The sequence below is a fragment of the Antennarius striatus genome, chromosome 8 (genome assembly GCF_040054535.1).
Source record: "Antennarius striatus isolate MH-2024 chromosome 8, ASM4005453v1, whole genome shotgun sequence".
NCBI lineage: Eukaryota > Metazoa > Chordata > Actinopteri > Lophiiformes > Antennariidae > Antennarius > Antennarius striatus.
In genome coordinates this window covers 685,001-700,199 of record NC_090783.1, presented here as the reverse complement: position 1 = coordinate 700,199, position 15,199 = coordinate 685,001, and the positions used below count along the sequence as shown (strand labels likewise).

The following is a 15,199-nucleotide window of genomic DNA, read 5'->3' as shown; positions in this document are numbered from 1 at the left end:
TTGTTTTTTTCCCATCAGGCCTCAGAAGGTTTTGACCGTCAGAGAAGAAGATGTTTAAATCAAACATCTTCTCTGACGGTCAAAACCTTCTGAGGTAAAACCCTTTACTTCATGAGGGAGAAATTAAACTAAAACTTTCTGTAGGGAATTATTTTAAGACGTGTGTGTGTGTGTGTGTGTGTGTGTGTGTGTGTGTGTGTGTGTGTGTGTGTGTGCACCTGTCGACCGGGGAATTTACGCATCACGCTTTTTAATAAGCATCAACAACGCAAAGGCCAAACCTCACCACACACACACACACACATAAACAGAGACAAACACACACACACACAGACAGACACACACAGAGACAAACACACACACACACACACACAGACACACAAACACACACATACACAGACACACAAACACACATACACACACAGACACACACAGACACACACACACACACACGCACACAGACAGAGACACACACACACACACACACAGACACACACACACGCACACAGACAGAGACACACACACACACACAGACACACACACACACACACACAGACACACACACACACACACAGACACACACACACAGACACACACAGACACACACAGACACACACACACATAAACAGACAAACACACACACACACACACAGACACACACACACAGACACACACACACACACACACACACATAAACAGACAAACACACACAGACACACACAGACACAGACAGAGACAAACACAACACACACACACTCACACACACACACACACACACACACACACACACACACACACACACACACACACACACACACACACACACACACACATCACATCACAAGCTGCCTGATCCCTTATTTGGATTGACAGGTTTAGTATGAACAATATAAACGATATTCTCCTGTAATTGATATTTGACCCCGCCCCCCCGCCCCCCCCCCCTCCGTGCAGCTGATTTCCTGATTCTGTTGATCAGTTGATCGTTTGTTGTTCGCTTCAAAACAGTTTCTGACGCACAGAGGAAATATTTAAACGATCGTTAATCACATTAAAACCGAGGGATTAAGTTCTCCACCCCTCATAGGATTAAAATACCGACCCGGATTATTGATGGGTTCACATCTCAATGACTTCATCGACTGACATTTGATTTTATTATATTTAAACATTATTGATTTGCTCATTTCTGTGAGACATTCAAAGAAAACCTTCTCTGACTTTATATTATATATATATATATATATATATATATATATATATATATATATATATATAAAATTTATATTTCTGATCCATCACACACACACACACATACACACACACACACACACACGGATTTAATTCGGTAATTCCATTCAGCTTTAATTCGGATGTTGTGTTCTTGGTGTAAAATTTCTGTTTCTGGTCGTTCGTCTCATATTTAGAGTGAAAACAAGAGAAAGTTGAAGTCTCTGCTTTCATTTAGTTTTTCGGTTCCTGCTGGAAAAATAATTTTCTTTTAAAAAGTCCGTTTATTTTCTAACCGACAAACCGCCTCATCAGGATCCTCATCATTTATTTATGACGTCATTCCTCTGCTGAAATAAAACATCAAAATAAATTAAAACTCTATAATTAACGATTTTTCAACTTTCCGTCGCGGAGCGTTCCATTCGGGTCACGTGACGCGCGTTCCTTCCCCACTAACAACGGGGGCGGGGCGTTGGGCGGGCCTTTCGGATTGGAGCCCGTCGTCGTGATTGGTCGTCCCCTTTTCCCGTTAAGCCACGTGATTGGCTCGCGCGGCGCCGCTGCCCCGGCTCATAGAGGCTCGGGCCTCAGGCGCGAGCGTCAATCCGTCAACACCGGCGGGAGAGCGCGAGCCCCGGAACGATCACGGCGATTTAAAAAAATTTTTTTTAAAGGTTCCCATTTTTTCGGGAGGTCACAGCGGATGTTTTTGTTTTTGTCCCACTTTGGGCTTAAAAGTTTCGACCGGAAGTCAAACAGGTGAGACTCTTTGGTTGTTGTTTACCTTTAAAATCCGTCCAATAGCGAGGCTTCCCTCTGTTTGTGTTTACAAACTGACCTGAGGTCAGGTTTAAGGCGGCAGCTTCCGGCTGACCTGAGCGTTCCTGCCGCTGCAGCCCGGTGGGTAAATCAAACGCCCCCCGGATTTTATTCAGCTTTTATTTTGTCTCTTTTAGTCTAAACCGTTAAAAAAATAAAAATCCAAACATAAACGGATCCGTTCGCGGTCCCCGCGCCCCCCGTGGCCCCCGGGCCCCGCGGCCTCCTGTCCAGAAATTTAAATTCTAATCTAAATGGGTTTTTTTGCTTACAGTTTATAATTAACACTTGATTAAAGTTTTCTGCAATTTTTTTAAAAACGCAAAATTATTGTCATTAATCTCATGTGAGTTATTTTTTTAATTTAATTCTATATAATTTTAGAAATTTTAGATTCATTTAAATATCGAAATTAAATTATTTTCCCACGCAAAAATAACTGAGGAGAAAAAAAAAATTTTTTCTAATTAAATATAAAATTATAAAGTCGGTTTGTTTTAACCAGAATAAGAAAATTAATTTCCTGAATGTTGGAACTTACATAAAGATGTAAACTATATTTACGTCCGAGTCTAACGCTGTTTGGGCCTGAGTCTCCGGGGCGGTTCGGATCCACTCAAACGGAACTCTACGGGACAGCAGCGGCGTCACACCCTCACGTTTCCGTTAATTATTTCTGAGCAGAGATGTTATTTAATCCGGATCCCGGGTTCGGATTCGGGTTCAGGCCTGTCCGTCTTTATTTAATACAAGGGTCCAGTTCATCCGAACGGAATCCCACCAGACAAACGTCAACATCTTTATATTTTTCTGTCATAAATTATAGAATTAAATTTGTGAACACAGATTATGAAATATAATTTCACGTGTTTGTTTTTTTTAACATTTCCTCAGACCTCAACTGTTCTGGCGTTAAATTTAATTCCTTTGGAGGAGTTTGCGCCACTTTCCTGACGCGCAAACGGACTTTAATTCCTGCTGATCGCGCAAACATTTGATGGTTAAATTCTGGATTTTCAGGCTAATCTCGCAGGAGCCGAACCCCCCCTTCCCATCCCGGGAGAACCCTTCTGCCAGTCCGGACTCCGGTCTACACGCCGCGCCTCGAGCATGATGTCTTACCTTAAACAGGCCCCCCCGTACGGGATGAACGCGCTGGGCCTGAGCGGCACCGCCATGGACCTGCTGCACCCGTCCATGGGCTACCCAGGTAGGGACGCGTCCTGACGGAGTAAACCGCTCCAGAAAAAACAGTCTAGAAGTTTAAAACTTCTTCTGACTTTCGCAGGAATGAAACTTAAACGTGAGTTTTATCCTGATTTTAAATCGGTGCGTAAAATTACGCACCGATTTAAAATGTATCCTGAAACTAAAAGATGTTTAAAAAAAATGTTTTTGAAAGTGATAGAAGTTTAAAATTCATGCGCAAACTGGGACGAGGCGGGGTGTTTGGTTCTGGGGGGTCTGAAGGAGCTCGCCCCCTCCCCGCAGGAAACCCGCGGAAGCAGCGCCGGGAGCGGACCACCTTCACCCGGACGCAGCTCGACATCCTGGAGTCTCTGTTCGCCAAGACGCGCTACCCGGACATCTTCATGCGGGAGGAGGTGGCGCTGAAGATCAACCTGCCGGAGTCACGTGTGCAGGTGAGGCGCGAGCCGCCCGGAGCCGGGCGCGTGAGGACGCGTGGCGCGCGCTCCGCCTCTAGAATTAACCCCGCGCGTGTATGTGTGTGTGTGTGTGCACGCGCGTTTAAACGCGTGCGCGTTGGTGGTCTGACGTCACTTAAAGGCCCCCTGATGGGTTCCCCACAACCCCCCCCCCGGCCCGGTGGGTGTGGTCACCTCATCATCATCATCATCATCATCATCGAGAAGCTAAAACGTCATTTTTACGCACGACACGAGCCTCTCCGGACACGCGTGCCCGCTGGTCTCTAATTATTTCGCTGTTTGCTTTGACCTCCCATGATGCTCTCTGCTTCCACTTTACTCCTGCGTGTACAGCTTCCGGTGTTGTTGTTGTTGTTGTTGTTGTTGTTGTTGTTTTTAACCGTCTTCTGATCAACATCAACCCGATAACGGATGTCTGTTTATCGCGTTTCTATTAATTATTTATTACCAATAAAGTTATTAAAATAGAATTAATCCAGATTATTTTAACGAAATTAAAGATTATTTTTTTCCCCAGTTGTAAAATAAATAAATAAACGTTAGACAATTGTTGACACACAGAGTAGTAATAAAAATAATAAACATTGGAGGAGTTTGTTTGTTCTCGTCCTTCAGATGTTTGTTTACAAACAAAAATAAATAAATATTGATTTATTGCCACGCCTCTTTTTGGAAAGGGATGGAGTTGAAACCGCGTAACGCTGAGTCATGCTAAGTTGCTAAGGAAATCACCGAAATCACGAACACACCAGACCTACAAACGCGTCTCCTTATATGGAAGTACTTCCTGTTTACCCGCAGATTGTCAACGTGTTACGGATCGATTTCGCCAACGAACGATTAGCGCATAAGGTCAAAGGTCAGCGCACCTCCGCAGCGACAGGTGTGTCCTGACCTTTGACCTCTCCACCCCCCTCAGGTCTGGTTTAAGAACCGGCGGGCGAAGTGTCGGCAGCAGCAGCAGAGTAGCGGCGGCGGCACCAAGGTCAAACCCATGAAGAAGAAGGCGTCGCCCGCGAGGGAGAGCCCCGGGTCGGAGAGCAGCAGCCAGTTCACCCCGCCCCTGCCGTCAAGCTCCGCCTCCTCTGCCTCCTCCTCCACCTCCATCACTGCTCCGGTTTCCTCCATCTGGAGTCCGGCGCCCATCTCCCCGGCTCCGGCCCCGCCCCCTCTCCTCGATCCTGCCCGACCCACCAGCGCCTCCTGCATGCAGCGCTCCTCCGCCGGCTGCAGCGGGACGCCGTCCTACCCAGTGTCCTACAGCCAGACGGCGGCGGCGTACGGTCAGGGCTACGCCCCCTCCGGGGCGGGGTCCTACTTCGGGGGCGTGGACTGCAGCTCTTACCTGGCGCCGATGCACACCCACCACCACCCGCATCACCAGCTAACGGGCAGCTCCATGTCGGGACACCCCCACCACCACATCGGGCAAACATCTGGCCACCACCCCCACCACCACAACCACCACCCCCACCACCCGCCCCACCCCCACCAGACCTACGCCACGCCCGGCCTCGCCTTCAACGCCGACTGTCTGGACTACAAAGAGCAGACGGCGGCGGCCTGGAAGCTCAACTTCAACGCCTCCGAATGTTTGGACTACAAAGACCAGACCGCATGGCGCTTCCAAGTGCTGTGACTTCCTGTTTCTCTTCTTCTGTGGTTTGGGGGTTGGTTTTCAAACTTTATTGAAGGAAATGACTTCGTTTTCATGTCTGGAATTATTTTTCTACTCCAGAACTCGAGAGAAACCCACCGGACGAGCTCTGATTGGATTACCATCCAAACTCCGCCCACTTGACCTTTGAAGGTGTGTCCTTTGGTTAGCATGATGCTGCTCCGCTGGTCAGGTCGTTCCTGGATCCTGCCCCCGCTTCACAGACTCGCAGCTCATTCTGATGGTTTGTGTTTTGACCGAGGACAGAAATGGACCAATCAGATGCAAGCTGTGTTCTGATTGGCTGTCAGACATGTACGTTGTGTCTTTACAATAAAATTGTGTTCAAATGTGAGACGTCCACAGAAACCTTTATTCCTGAGAGGATGGGGTCGTCTGAGCGACAGGAAGTGAGCGTCTGTAGGTTGATGTCTGTGAACCAATCCAGGAGGAGCTGCTCTCTGATTGGTTCTGCATCCATTCCTACTTTTAGAGCTGTTTCTGGTCACGTCCTCCTGGAAACTGCTGTAGTCGGATGTGTTGGGCACGCTCTGTTCATTCAGTTTGACTGTTAGCTAGTGTTAGCTAGCATTAGCTAGCGTTAGCTATTGTAGTTTCTTGTTATTATTATTATTGTTATTACTGACAGGCAAACGTTCATTGAACTAGAGGGGTCTGTGTTTCTATGTTGTCATGTGACCTAAACCTAGCCCTTTGCTGATTGGCTGACACTCGTCATGTGATTCCTGGACCAGGAAGACTCAAACCCAAACAGGAAGCAGCTGTTTGATTCAGGGAGGGACTTCCTGTGATCCCCCAGACAACCTGAAATTGTCCAATCAGATCGTTTTGCTTCATTCCTTCAAGTCATGTGACATCATTCCTTGTCATGTGACCTGTAAGGGGCAGCGCCCCCTTTCCCCCCCAGAATCAACAACATGTAATCAAACCATGTTGACTTCTTCACAAACAAACATTAATCAGTTGTGGATGCCCCCCCGCCCGCTGGTTAGCAAACATGTCCGCCGGCGTCATGCCGTCTGATTGGTCGTGTTGACGCTCGTGTGTGGCTCCTCTGATCCAAGCTAACGGGGGACGAATCACGAATTTAATTAGCAGCACCCCCCCTTGCCCCCCCCAACAGCTGGACAAACACTGTTGGTAAACAAGGCATCCTATTTGCCACGCCTCGTCCCGCCGATATTAGCTTCAGCTGGTTAGCATAGCTTAGCATTAGCGTGGCGCCACAGATCCGCCAGGCTAACGCTAACGAGTCCTAATCATGACCTTGAATGTCCCCCCCCGCCATCAGCCGCAGGAGGCAGGGGGCGGGAGGAACCGGTTCCGTCCCGCTTGGTCAAAATTAGTTGTTTCCGTTTCCATGGCAACAGAAAATGCTCCCGAACGAGTTCTGTCCCAACAGGAAGTGGGTTTTCTTCAAACCACTTCGACACATTTTCTGCGACAGGTGACTGAAGGCCAGTGAGGAAGGTGTTTTCCACGCCACGCCCACCCAGGTGGGTGGGGGTCGCGGTGGGCGGGGCCTCGGGGCGGGCGTGGCCACTGGAAATCCTGTTTGCACGCCGGTAAAGAGATTACAATACAGCATGGATTAGGGGCCGCCTCGCCGCCGGGCCCCTAATCCCTGAGCGTAGACATGTCTGGGACACCGCCTGCACAAAATGGCTGCTGGGCTGTTTAAGAGCCCCTCCCCCAACACCTGCCCCCCCCCCCCAACATGAATATTCCCACCAGCGATGGGATTAGATCAAACTCACATTCCAGAAACCTCGCCGACCGGAAACCTTAGTGGTTTGATTCCAGAGGTTCTGAGGTGGCCTTAACCCCCCCGGCACGGCCCCACCAGTCCGGCCCCCCCAATCCAACCCGGCCCCCATCTTTACTTTCAGGACGTTCTGGGTTCAACATCAAGATGAATCAGTTTGTGTTTTTATTCCAGTTCAAACTTTTCAGTTTTCCTTTGGTACAGACCCCCCAGGAGGAAAGACTCCCCCCAGCCTGTGTGTGTGTGTGTGTGTGTGTGTGTGTGTGTGTGTGTGTGTGTGTGTGTGTGTGTGTGTGTGTGTGTGTGTGTGTGTGTGTGTGTGTGTGTGTGTGTGTGTGTGTGTGTGCGTGTGTGCCCGTGTGTTACCTGATGAGAGGGGCGGAGTCTGATTGGACCTCAGGCTACATAATATTTTTATCATTCAATAATAATAATAATAATAATAATGAAATTATCTTAATTAAGTTTTTATTATATTTTTATATATTCTTGTATTAGATTTTTGTTAATTTTTATACTTAATTAAATTAATTTGTGGGGCTTTTTTTTAAACTAATGAACGTGGGCTCCTGTTTTTATCTCTTTTATCTGCCTCAGGACTGATTTTTCCTGTTATACTTGAACACATCGTCAGGTCCCGTTAAATTCACCTCTGGAGGGTTTTGTGTGAAGAATCAGGAACGTCTCTGGACTCACTTCCTGTCTGAGGAGGAAGTGGTGGCGCCTCAGTCCTGGACGCCGTCCGTCCTTCGGGTTCCTGCGTTTGAGGCTCGGCCTCTCGGGTCGATGGCGTTCCGGTGTTGGGATTCGATTCCTGGATCCGTCAGCATCACACCCCAGATGAGTCCCGCCTCCGCCGCTGACTCCGCCCCTGTCACGTCGATAAACGTGAACTCCTAAACGTGTTCGTCGTCGAGCTCCTCCGGAGCGGCGCCCAATCGCATTTCGCACCGGAAACGCTTCCTCTTTGCTCGCCACGACGAGTCGGAGCACGTGTCTGAGGCGCCGGCTGCTCCCTGGGGCCTTCAGGGGGGGGCTCCATCGTGATTGACAGGCACGTGCAACCCGAGAAGCTCCTCCCCACCACTCCCCTGGATTAAAGTCGGCGGCGCGGAAACAAACGCTGAGTCAGCGATTTGGCTCCGAGGGGGGGGGACCAAACTTTCCGAACATTCCAAACGAGTTAGCATGAGGCTAACGGATTGGCATGAGGCTTAAGCGTTAGCTTTAGCGTAATCCGGGTGGCGGCGGCGGCTGATTAACAGCAAAATATCAGAGAATGACGTCCTGAATCCAGATGAGATCTCCGTTAAACGGAATCAATTCAGGCGAGCGGGGCGGCGACATCCGGGCGTAACGGCGACGCAACATCGAAGCTGCCGCCCACTCCCCTTCTAGCCCCGCCCCCCTCCATCGTTACCACGTGCTAGGTCGCCGGTGTGAGAGCGGGAGAACGGCGAGGCGGTTCGTTTGGTTCGTTTTCTGCAAACACTGGAAGGAATGAAGGGTGAAAGGTCATCTGGTAACCATAGCAACACGTCAATGCCAGGTGCCAGGGAGGAACAGGAAGTGAACGTGTGTCGGTTTCCTCTGATCAATAGTTGATCGATCGGTGGTGTGTGTGTGTGTGTGTGTGTGTGTGTGTGTGTGTGTGTGTGTGTGTGTGTGTGTGTGTGTGTGTGTGTGTGACTAATTAAAGCAGAGGCTGAATGGAGGGGTCTCGGTGCCCCCCATCCTTTGTGGTCTTTAAAGTGGCCGGAGGAGTGTTATTAATTTGACCCCTTCAAATGTCTCTTAAGTGATGGGGAGGAGGGGGTCGTTTGAAGGCCGCCCCCCCCTCTTGGTTCTGCCCCACACCTCGTCTTGTCTCTGCCCCCCCCTCCTGTTGTCATCTTCTATCCTCTTTCATGCTCCGCGGCCCCGACTCCTCCTTGACAATCTGCTGCTCAGCAGTCGCCCCCCCACAGGGAAAACGTTGCTGTCCCCCTGGGGGGGGGGGGACAACACACACTTATTATCTGTCTTTCTTTCTCCTTTGTGTCCCTCCCCAGATCAGATGACCTCAACCGGAAGAATTATTATTATTATTATTAATGAGATTGTTAATAATAGTTGTATGATAATAATAATAATTGTATAATAATAATAATAATAATAATAATAATAATAATTAGGAATAAATAAATAAAGTGTTTACTAATATTTTCCAATCGGTTCTGATCAGATCAATAATCCACACATTGATTTATTGATGGAAACAATCTGATAAATAATCGATCGCTGATCACAGATCAGCTGATGGGGGGGCTGCTCCTGATCAGACTGTGATAACAGATTAATATGACTGGTGATTATTGGCTGGAAATTGGGTCATGTGACAGGGGTCACGTGACCTGAGCAGTGATGTCACCCTCCCCCAATTTGTGTCCCACTAATTCCAAGTTTTAAATTACCCCCCCCCCCTCTCAACTCGTCTCGTGGGGAGGAGAAAAGGTGACATAAAGGAGCTTTGGGGCCTAGGGGGGGTGTATCTGGTGGGTGTGGAGGGGTGGCGCTAGGACATGTGACCTGTCAGCCGCTAATGGAGTTAGCTAGCAGCAAACGGCTGACGATCGTCTGGTCGAGAGCTCGGAGGCGTGTCGGGAGGCGGAGCCAAAGCCCTGCTGGGCGACGCCCACAGATCTGAGGGGAACGGATCCGTGTCGGGTTCACAGGCCGCCGCCACCGCCTGCATTCACCAGATGCTAGCAGCAGATACGCGGTGTATTTGTTGTCATTGGGCGTTGCTAACCTTTAGCGCGCTAGCATGCGTGTTGACAGTGTTAACACACGCCCACTGCCTCCTGCTATTTGTTGTTCTGGACGACGGGCGTTGACCCCAAAACGCGACGGGAAGCGTCGGTCTGGAGGCTGTTTGTTTTGGAACAGAAGGAAAGGTGAACCGCCGCCGATGGGTGTGGCCACCCCAGCCCCGCCCAGGCCCCGCCCAGTCTTCCCCTGATCCACAACCACACAGCTGATGTTTACAGAACAATCATTGGACTCCGCTTTGATTGGCTTCTTATTTCTTTCATCAAAATGTTTTTAAAAAAAAGTTTTTACTTTTTTTTTTTCTTCTAGATTTTTATTTATTTATTTCTCAAATTTTTAGAACCCAGAAACTCGACGATTAATGATTTAGCATCCAAGATATTGATTTTTTTTTTGGATGGCCAACTGTTTTTATTATTGTTTGGGGGGTTTTTGTTTTGTTGTTTTTTTTCTCAATTTATGTTATTTTATTTTTCTAATATTTATATGTAGTAAAAACTCTTTGTTTTGATTTAGGAATCTGAACTAAATGTCGGGTTTGTTTGTTTGTTTGTTTGTTTGTTTGTTTGTTTTCCTTTGTTTAGTTTCATTTTGTATTGATGTTTGTTTTCTTTTGTTTTAATTTGCTTTCTTTCATTTTTGTGTTTTTTATTTGTTGTTTTGTGTTTTGTTTTGTTTTCTGTTTTGTTCTAAGCTCCTCCCCCCTCGGCTCCACCCCCTGCTGACGTTCCTGGTCACATGACTTCTTCAAATGTGCGCGGGGTGGCGCGCCTGCAAGACGCTACAAAGGGAAAAGACGTCCAGGCCTGTCCCAGAAGGATGGGGGGCGAGGGTCGGCAGAGGTGAAGGGGTGACAATCTCGGGGAGGGGGAAGGTGGGCGCGGCCTGACATGTAGACAGGATGGGAGGCGGGGCCTGTGAGGGAGGGGGCAGGCAAACAATAGGGGGCAGAAAAGTGAGACGTTTCCTGCAGGCAGAAGAATGGGTTCCAGTCCCAGATCCTGTTTCTGGTGGGGGGGTCGGCACCCCAGCAGGGGGCGCCAGACCCGCCTGGTTAGCATTACGGTGGGGGGGTGTGGCTTAACCACCCCACAGGGTTGGCTGGCGTGGCGCCCGACGCTCCGAGCCAAGCGGCGGCTGGAGGCTCGTGGGAGACGTTTGTTGTGGGATCGGGGTGAGCGTGTGGGGGCGGGGCCATCGAGCAGGAAGGGAGGGGGGGGTGTCAGGACAGGTTCTAATCCAGGGTCGCGCCCCAGGAGGCTAATCCCCGCTGGAATGCAGCGCCGGTGGCGCTGACAGATCTCCTGATGCGGCCTGCAGACCCACTAAGCCCCGCCCCCGGCGAGACGCTGCAGGGGCGTGGCTTAGTATGTGTATTGTCCATGTGATTCACACTCATGTTTGTTGCACTTACTGCCCACACACACACAGGGGATTGGATGAGCGTTAGTGGGCGGGGCGGCCACGCCCCCAGTGTAAGTGTCACTTCCTGACCGCGGTGTCTTTGTTTACCTGTGAAACGCTGGCTGGTGACACGCCTACCAATCCACTGACCAAGTCATGTGATCAGCAGGGGGCGGAGTCCCAACACAGGGCCACACCCTTGTGGCCCTGGACACGCCCCCATCAGCGCTAAAGTTAACAGCTGCCGCTAACCCCTCCCCTGCTAATGATAATGTTGGTGACGTCACTACCGAAACCCTCCCCCACAACTACAGGGAAAGCCACGCCCCCCGTCATGTGGGCGGAGCTTAAAGGGCGCTGCTTCCTGAAACAGGAGAACCTGTCATTTAATAATTATTATTTGCATTTTTCAAAATACGAAATACTTTCATTTTTCCTCTGGATTTAAATCCACACAGCATGAATGATGTTTACACAATAACTAACACGTCACAGCTTTACGATGACGTCATTAAGCAGCTGTTACCTACATTCAAAGGAAAAAACTGATGGTCTTTACAGTTTTAGAAAACAAAGCTCTGACGTCATTCCGGTCTGAACAGCCGCGGCCGATCGATCCGGTGATCACACACGGAAGGGATCGATAGAGCAGCAGATCGATCACCAATCAGAGGTGAGTCTGAGCAGCCGGGACTGAACCCAGATCCCTCGTGCGTGAGGCTCCTCCTACCGGCAGGTGACGGTATGACACCCTCCACCAGCAGCGTTTCCGCTAAAATCCCGTGACTTGGTCAGATTCTTCTTCTTCTGTCGGTCTGTATTTTTATCAGATAACATCATGATGACATCGTGACGTCATCATGGTGACACCATCACGATGGCGTCATCAAGATGACATCATTCTCCCTGGCGTCTCTGTCAGCTGGTTCTGTCAGCTGGTTACTGATGGTTGGATTCTCATCCTGTCATCCGACCAATCAAACGACAGTTCCAGGTCCCCCCACCCTGACGTCTTGGCCCTGGGGGACCCTCAGGGGCCTGCGGGGCCCTGAACCCGGGTTGGATCAGCTGGCGCCGACAGAGCGCCCCAGAGCTCCGCCCCCACCGCCATCCAGCATCCTGCCTGTATTTTGGTGTCCTCAGTGATGCCGGGCAGTAATGACACAACAAACACACACACACACACACACACACACACACACACACACACACACACACACACACACACACACACACACACACACACACACACACACACACACACCTGGAACAAGGTGCTGTCCTCACGTGACCCTAAATCCTCTGTCCTCTGCAGTGACGTCATTACTTCGATATGACCATATACGGTAAAACCCACATAAAGGTGTCAGACTATTAATAAACTCGGTGATCGGTCCAATCAGCTTCTATTTCCGGCCTCAGAATCTGATTACCGGACTAGAGCCGCGGTGCGTTCAGGTGCGGGGGGTGCGTCGGGAGGTGAGGCTCGAGCCGCAGCGCCTCTGTTTCCGGTCCGTCACGAGCCTTCTCCGCTTCAGAGGACGTCACCGAGCCGGACCGAACCGGACCGGCACCATGCTGACTCTGCTGACCTCCGTCTATTTGCTGGTGCAGGCGGTTTCCTCTCAGGTAAGTGTGATAGCCGGAGCCGCCGCGGGGGGGTCCGAGCTGACCGGGCGGCCCTGAACGCAGCACCGGCGGCCGTTAGCGGCGGGTCGCGGTGACCGGCGGCGGTCCGACCGACGTTTATCCGTTTATTCGTGTTTTTATTGACGTCAGGTGTGAAAAAAGTCCGACGGGAACGTGAAAACACGTCCAGCAGGGGGCGCCCCTCCCGCCATCATTAATTCATCCAGTCGGTTCCAGTCGGCGAGTTTGTTGAGCCAATCAGTGAAGCTGTACGGCGTAGACGCTTCCGCATCCGGTGGTGTCTTCAAAATAAAAGCACTGCGCGCAGCAGACCGTCCGTTTATTAATGTATTCATCATTTATAATCTTTAGGGTTAAGATATAAATAAATCACATGAATCAAATGATCAGTTACTAACATTCAGTGTGTTTATGACACAAGGAGCCTAAGATGGAGGGTTTTTTTAAATTAAAGCATTGCCAAAAGGTTTTTTAATCTTCATATCATGATAATGATTTAAAACTTAAGTTAATTTAATAACAAAATTTTATCAAATTCTAAATATGCAATGTAGGACGAAAGCATGGCATACCGTAATACTTCCTTTCTCTGTGTTCAGTATGACTAGCCTTCCATTCTTTGGCCTGTATAAAATAATCTAAACAGCTGATTCATCCTGGGGGAGGAGGTGATCAATTGAATTACATTTTACGATCATGTTTCAAATATTTTTAAAAACATTTTTCTCACAACTACAAAAGTTGTGAGAAAGTTAGTTTCTGTGTGATGTAATAAAAAGGTTTGATTATTGTTAGAAGGTTGCAGTGCCCGTGCTTTTAATTTGAAGCCCCCACTGTTGAACTTCCAGTTATGCCGGTCGCGCTTCAGCTTTGACGCAGTTTCTGCTGCAGATTATCAGCACCGCGGTCAGCTCCCGTTTTAGCCCCGCACAGAACGGCAGAGCCAACATGACAGCCCCCGTTCCTGATAGGCTGAGGAGTAATGACGTCACGGACACCCTCCGCTGTGATTGGAGGATCAGCACCTCCCCCTACCGTCATCAGAAAGGACAAAAGTCTATGGACACCCGACTGTTACAGCAACACGTGGTACAAAACGACCCTTCATAGGTTAGGTTTGAAAGACAACATTGATCATCCATTAATAACCAATAATCAAGAAGTAGAAGATCATGACGATGATGAATGGTTCTTGTTCAGTGAGGTTCTTCCTGGTTCCTTTGTCTGGGGGGTGAGGATAGAGGGGGATTGGCGGGATTATTAAAACCTTCCAGGAGTTTTCCACAATTTCCTTTCTTTATTTCTTTTTACTTTATTTAATATAATTTAGTTTAATTTTTTCTCTTTCTGGACATGTTATTACAGCAGACTTCACCTTCATCACTTTTTCATCGTCAATAACATCCGAAAAAGAAAAAAAAGAAAGGCCTGACGGGTAGAAGCCATTTGTCTTGTTAGATTCCCGTCCCCAGAATCAACAGCATCTCTCTCATTACAAACATTTAAGGTGACATTAAATGTCACATTGAAATTATTTTATTTAGGTACATTTCTGTTCTGAACCGTGCATTCAGTCCCAATAAACGTGCGTGTTTGCACACGTCTTCATTGGTTCCTGGAGTGACCTCAAATTTTGTTAATGATCTTTAATAGTCCATTCCGTGTGATATAAACCTTTCCTTTCCCGTGTCAGAGTAGTCACAACACGTTGTGTGTATTGACTTCTATTCTAACTATCGTGTCAGTTGTTATCTTAAGGTCACAGAGATGTTTTTCACAGGCAAACACATGTAGTTTAATAAGACATAATAGTCAGAACTGTAACCTTCAAGTCAAGTTTTTACATTATTTTTTAAAGGCAGATAGAGTTCCTTATAATAATATGAGTCTGATCCATTATGTTCCTGGAGGGTTTGTTTTCTTTTATTTTGAAAATATGCCTCTTGAGAGGATTAGAGATTACTATGGGGCACTTTTTACTAATGTTTCAAGGATTTATCGAGTGATTTTTTTTACACGTCACGGGACATTGAGTCCAAACAAAAACAGATCAAACAAACCCGTGCAGTTCCCCTTGTGGCCACAAGGCGTCGCTAGCGAGCAGCCTGCTGCAGCGGAACGAACGGTTTTCAGAGAAAAAAAATCCTCTTCCATATATGGCTGAATGGG

The 15,199-nt window shown here is 48.5% G+C and overlaps 2 protein-coding genes across 2 annotated transcripts in view; both read left to right on the top strand.

Annotated features, from left to right (window-relative positions):
• Positions 1–1,854: 1,854 nt before the first annotated feature.
• LOC137600765 (homeobox protein OTX1 B-like) lies at positions 1,855–5,734 on the top strand. Its single transcript, XM_068322565.1, has 4 exons — positions 1,855–1,992; positions 3,073–3,262; positions 3,544–3,695; positions 4,642–5,734. The coding sequence occupies exons 2-4, from the start codon at positions 3,163–3,165 to the stop codon at positions 5,359–5,361; spliced, it is 972 nt and encodes a 323-aa protein (XP_068178666.1). The 5' UTR covers positions 1,855–1,992; positions 3,073–3,162; the 3' UTR covers positions 5,362–5,734.
• A 7,154-nt stretch (positions 5,735–12,888) lies between these two features.
• The window catches only part of LOC137600764 (malate dehydrogenase, cytoplasmic-like), a 6,761-nt gene continuing 4,450 nt past the window's right edge, over positions 12,889–15,199 (top strand). Inside the window, exon 1 of the mRNA XM_068322562.1 lies at positions 12,889–13,009. Coding sequence (XP_068178663.1) covers positions 12,956–13,009 — 54 coding nt within the window. The 5' untranslated portion in view covers positions 12,889–12,955. The remainder of the gene's footprint in view (positions 13,010–15,199) is intronic.

Excerpts from the sequence above, each read along its gene's own strand:
- LOC137600765 (XM_068322565.1), top strand. The coding sequence starts at position 3,163 with ATGATGTCTTACCTTAAACAGGCCCCCCCGTACGGGATGAACGCGCTG. Across the intron at positions 3,263-3,543 it reads CCCGTCCATGGGCTACCCAG|GAAACCCGCGGAAGCAGCGC; the intron begins GTAGGGACGCGT and ends CCCTCCCCGCAG. Across the intron at positions 3,696-4,641 it reads TGCCGGAGTCACGTGTGCAG|GTCTGGTTTAAGAACCGGCG; the intron begins GTGAGGCGCGAG and ends CACCCCCCTCAG.